General features: G+C 38.9%; 1 protein-coding gene and 1 long non-coding RNA gene across 4 annotated transcripts in view; one reads left to right on the top strand and one right to left on the bottom strand.

Annotated features, from left to right (window-relative positions):
- Positions 1-1,591, top strand: part of zmp:0000000660 (arf-GAP with Rho-GAP domain, ANK repeat and PH domain-containing protein 2) — a 163,973-nt gene extending 162,382 nt beyond the window's left edge. Inside the window, exons 32-33 of one of the 2 annotated variants that reach the window (XM_024287902.2) lie at positions 123-248; positions 605-1,591. In XM_024287902.2, coding sequence (XP_024143670.1) covers positions 123-248; positions 605-952 — 474 coding nt within the window. In that variant the 3' untranslated portion in view covers positions 953-1,591. The remainder of the gene's footprint in view (positions 1-122; positions 249-604) is intronic. The other variant, XM_036216728.1, reaches the window with a different exon arrangement.
- LOC112155881 overlaps positions 1-5,595 on the bottom strand; it is a 98,839-nt gene that overhangs the window by 39,487 nt on the left and 53,757 nt on the right. The gene's annotated exons all lie outside the window — the stretch shown is intronic.

Genomic DNA, 5,595 nt, shown 5'->3' on the forward strand with positions numbered 1-5,595 from the left:
CCCCCCACTTAGCCCGGCCCCCTTTTTTTTCTTTGCATTTTCAACTCTGGGCTAAGAGTGAAGTCAGCCTCCAACTATCCTGTTGTGTTACCCTTTAATAAATGACCTGTGTCTGTCTTCAGTACGGTTCTGACCTCCATCCAATGACTGCTAACCATAAGGAAAAATCTGACTTCAAATCATCCCCCGGGACAGTTTTATCTGAGAGCAGCAAACTTCCACAGCACAAGGTCAGTTACAGCAAACTGGTAAGAACTTTGTTTTAGTTGTCTATATATTAAGTGTTACTAATCATTTAACACCAGAAATGTTACAAGGGATGCCTAAATAATATTATCTCTGTAACTCTTAGATTGTTAAAGCAATCAATGTTAATTAGCTGACTCTGATGCAGAGAATGTGTTGCATGTTTGTGAAAGCCGTATATCTGCGCTTTGAAATCTGATGCGATTACGTTAAATGGTTGCAGAGTTTAAAAAAACACTGTAGTCAAACATTGGTGTTATAGGTACTTTCAACAGTTTGCAAAAAGGTTGTAGCCGATGTCTATGACAGAGATCATAAAAGCACTTTCTCCGTCCAACTCTTGTGTGTTTTCCCACAGCTGATAGGCAGGAGTGCCTCTCTTGCGGACAACGAGTTACGGAACGCCAAGGCCCCAGTTCCTCAGCTTAAAACAAAGTCATTGGGAAACCCAACAAAGACCAGCGAGCCACCCATGGCCTCACATGCGGTACACAGAAAAACCTCAGAGGTATCTTTTCCAAGTCTGCTCCCTCCCCCATCCAAGTCCAGACACTCACAGCCCATGCCCCTCCCCCTCTCCCCTCAAAGTGGGTATAAAACCATGGGCAAAAGACCCGGTATGGGTGGTGACAACTTTATGCCCCAAAATCTTCTAAGTGAACTGAACTCTGTGCTGAACAAGACCGGGCGGAAGGGCAACGACTGACCGCAAGAGGGAAAACGGCGAGGAACGGGGTCAAACGATTTCACGAGCCGCAGAAGAGAAGACCACACAGCGCTTCAAGGAGCGCTCGGCAATTAAAGAGCTGCCGATGCACGTGGGATTTGGGAAAGCAGGTGTGGGATACAGCGGAGGTCAGGCAGACCTTAGCCGGACAAGGACCCGACCCAAACACTACACTGCGTGATTTATGGTACAGTCCTGAAAGCAAAGGGAAAGTCATTCAGGTGTTAAAAATATTGCTTAGTAGCGTTCATCTGTTTCATAATTTTTCAAACATTTAGGTTGTTCCTTAAAGCACTTTAGCAGCTAATGTGTCCTAAAGGATGTCAATGTTTAGTGATACTCAATATTTTTTTAAAGATTATGTATAAAGAGCCACTAATCGCTTGTTAAAAACATATTTTTACACAGGAAAATATTAGCGGGAACATTTATATAATAATTGTATTTATTTTTTATGATTTTCTTTTTTTTTTTTTTTCAATTGTTAATATTATAACCTTTAGTAGCCTCTGTGGTGTTTTTAAGCTTATTAGTGGCATACCACTTTAAAGTTTAAAGTGGCTGCCCCAAAATGAAATTTTAATGCAAACCATGAATATATTAAAACTCTCAGGCGTACTTTTTTTTTCTTTTTTAGTGAGCAATTGAATTTTTCATGACAACAATCTTTCATTTGAGCAACATTTTGCACTATGCTGCACCTGTACGTGTTTTTATTACCAGTGTTGCATGTTTAATATACATTTTATTAAAAAAAAAATGCCTTTTTTTGCTTTTAATAAATTAAAATTAAAAATTAAAGGGGTTAAAATCTGGAAATCAAATTGTATCAGGTGAGTGTTAAAGTTAAAGGAACATGGGAACGTCACGTTGGAATCCAGTGTGGGAGTCGTTCAAAGACCATCACAGAGCTGGTATCATCTGAGAGCTGGAAAACTAACAAAGAAAAAGAAGCTTCATCTTATGTGCATTTCTTCAAAGTTTCTAGTAGCTGACTACCTGCTAAAGTTCTGAGGCTCACGCTGGGTAAAAAGGTATATCATGATCTATTTTTTTCTTTTTTGGGGGGGTATAAATAGGCAATACCTTCTTAAAATATACTCCATGAAAAAGGAGGCTGGGAAACCACATAGCACTGTGCTCGGCTGGGTATCCCCTCAAGAAAGCAATAAAGACGTGTGCCCTAAAATTCTTTTATTTGAAAATCTTTGGGGTTAGCTGCGTTCAATTATATTTATGAAATACAGAGAGTCAAAAAGATGTTTTTTCAACTGATTTAGACAAAATAAACGTGTTTTTGAATGTGATTTTGAACTTTACATACAGGCTGTACTTTTTTATTAGGTCATCTCAGTGGGAATAAAATACAATAGCCCTGAAAGAAATGTGTACGGCAAATTTAACTGTAAACATATTCTCCATTCAGTTTTGTGAATATATTCCCAACCGCTTGAAGATTTGCTGTAAAGCTTTAATTACTGTTTAGAGCATGAATACAAATCCAAATAATACCTCTTGACCTTATCACATTATTTTTTTTTATCGTTGATATGCCGATCCATATAAAAGTGGATCCCCTTTGACCTCCGTACTGAAGCCTAATTGAAAACAGAAGTAAAAAATGTAAAAAAAAATTGGCAACGTAACAAATCATAACTAATCAGCTTATAGCTGGTTTCAAATCACAAAATAACATGCCCTGCACCTCTCTGTGCATTTGTCAATGATCCATGCTGCACTGGCAAAATTTGAGTGCCATCTCGCCATGGGATTGACCTCTCCCTGGTTCGACCGTTCAAATTGGGGCCATCCGGCACCACGTGCTCTCATTGAGAAATCTGAGCAACCAGTTTATAACTGGAACAACTTGCAATACAGAAAATATATCATAAAAACCAAAAACGTGTTAAAAAGAGACATCAGAGCAAGAATTGTTATTCTGACAAGCAGACTGAGTAGTAGCGGTTTATTTCTCAATAGAAGTCTATGGGATTTTGGCTTTGTGGGACCAGCGAGTACTTCCTATTTGGAACCCGAGGAGATAATCTGTCCAGTTCTCTCTATGTAGTGTCTATGGTCCATTGTTGACGTCGTAAGGACACCCACACAAACTACCTACATCTATCATGAGATCAGCCCTAGCAGGTTCCTTGCACAGTTCATAGGATTTGGTGAGGGAGGGTTAAAAAAAATTAATACGATGTGCACTCAGTACTTAACCCGTACTGAGTGCTCAGTATGGCCTATCGCTATATACCCCATAGAAAGAAATGTTCTAGAAATGTTTTCACCAAGTAGTCTAGGACCTTGACAGTTTGTCTGACCCATACAGATTTGCCCCTTTTTTGCCACCCATTAGAGCAGTTGTTACCAAGGCTAACACAATAAATGTATCCAATGAAGAATATTGTATTATATTACCATTAACAGACATGCAAAAGTCGAAATTTGGTGTGTCCCAAACTGTAGCAATAATTACTAAAAGTGGAAAAATACTCTTCTATGTTATTTTCCTATTTCTGTACATTTAAACACATTACATATATATTAAAAAAATAGTTTTTAAATGCAGTAGGGCTTTTTTTCCCCTCTGGTCGCTCGTCTGATGTAATGAAACAGAGCTCCAACCCTGTAACACGCCTCATTTAGGCTTCATAGCTCACACATCAACATCCTGCCTTGGCTATAGGACACAGTTGCTTTTCATGCACCAATTATTTGGACCCCAAAAAGGCCAAAACTGATGTCTTTTCTCCAATATCATTTTCTCTTCCAGACACAGACCCAAACCCCTGCTTTCACACAGACTGTCAAACTTGCTAAATTAATCATTAAATTTAAGCGAGTTCATTTTGCAAAACTTCTCTGCTAGAACTTTCTATGCTCCGAATTCCTTTGAGTTTCGCCGATAGAGAAAGCCTAAAAATCTCACAGCGAAAGGAGAACCGATTCCCCAAGAAATCCAAAATATATTAAAACTATATTAGAAAAGCTGCTTTTTTTTCTTCCTTCCTCTTTCCTTACAACACCAGGTAGTAAATAGTCAAGTGTACAGCCTGAAGGATTACAAGTTGGATACAGTGAGACTGTCTGACCACAAAATATCTTCAGGAAGATTTATTACCTGTCTATTAAATATAGTTTCAACATGTTTTCCAATTTACTTATAATCCTGGTGCATTGAAGGTTCCAGTGGTCGGCTATGTGAGCAAAAAAAAAAGCTTTTAGGGGAGAAAAGTGCATAATTTCATTAGGAAACCATCTGTCAAAAATGTCTAACATAGAGGTGGATTGATTGTAGTTTGCTTTTTTCTTGGTCTGAGCGGTAACATCTATACTTGTTCAAGGAAGAATAGATTTAATTAAATAGCATAAAGTTTCCAGTTTCTCTAAGGTAAAGTGTATAGCTGCAATAAAATTTAAAAAAGCAGAATTATTTTAGACTTTTGTCTCTACATTTATTAAGCTTCTACAATTTTTAAGTGCAAGCTAAGGACAATGTGACATTTAATAAATGCAATGTGACATAAATGTCCAAATATTATTCCAGGTTTTTTAATAAATATCAATTTTCTTTGATCAGGATTATCAAAAGAATTGTCCTCAAATGTTGTCTTTACTATTTAAGAGTTTTTGCAACCCAGTTAATTAGAACTGGCAAAACCGTATTCTGAAAATAACTGGAAACGTTTGCAAGGCCTTTTTTTCAGCTCTGAGTACAAGTCGCACTGGAATCACTGCTGGGTTTGTAAAAATGCAAAAAAGAACCAAAAAAAGGGCACATCAATTTAAAAAACACATTTTTGAGGCCAATTCAAGACTACAGATTGAATTAAAACATGAGAAGTGTAAAAGCTACGTAAGCTAAAAACATGAATTTTGAGTTTTTTCTTTAAAAGCCCCCATAGTAAATGAGGTCCTCACATTCTCAGACAGATTGTTCCACCTACACATTCTCACTCTCGACTCATCATGAATGAACATCTGGTTCGGGCCCCCTTTGTGTCACTTTTTGACGTTTTGGGCATCCCCAACTTGTCGGGTTTATTTTCCTGGCTGTTCATTTTTTCCATGTACTGGCTGTTCCCGTGAAATCATGGACCCCCTACCCTTGGAACGCAGTACCACACCCGGAACTGTCACTGAGTTAGGGTACCAGACTGTGATTACCGTTTGCATTTTTTTTCCGTCTGTAGCCTGATACAAAGCGGCCCTCGGGCCGGTACCAGTTTGTGGCCCAGAGATTAGGAAACTCTGATTTAGTGAGAACAGCCAGCATGCCCAAAAACGACTAGATTGGATTACCAGAACGTGACGGGGAAGCATACGTCCATGTATGACGAGTTGAGAGAGAGAATGCGTTGGTTCCACTGATGAGGCCCACGGTCTTGAAATGTAGGTTCTTCGGTGTCTCACGACCTTTTTGCAAATTGTCAACGCCCACCTTAGGAGACACTGGAAATTTACACTCAAATCATTGTCCATCTTCAAAACCAACTGAATCCCTTCCAGGGTAACGGGGTTGCTGGGGCCACGCTGGTTACACCCTGAACAGGTTGCCATGGGGACGATTTAGAAACCCCATTTAACTAGGGTTGGGCACCGAAGTTCGGTTCCAAGTA

This window comes from Oryzias melastigma, linkage group LG18 (genome assembly GCF_002922805.2).
Source record: "Oryzias melastigma strain HK-1 linkage group LG18, ASM292280v2, whole genome shotgun sequence".
Lineage (NCBI taxonomy): Eukaryota > Metazoa > Chordata > Actinopteri > Beloniformes > Adrianichthyidae > Oryzias > Oryzias melastigma.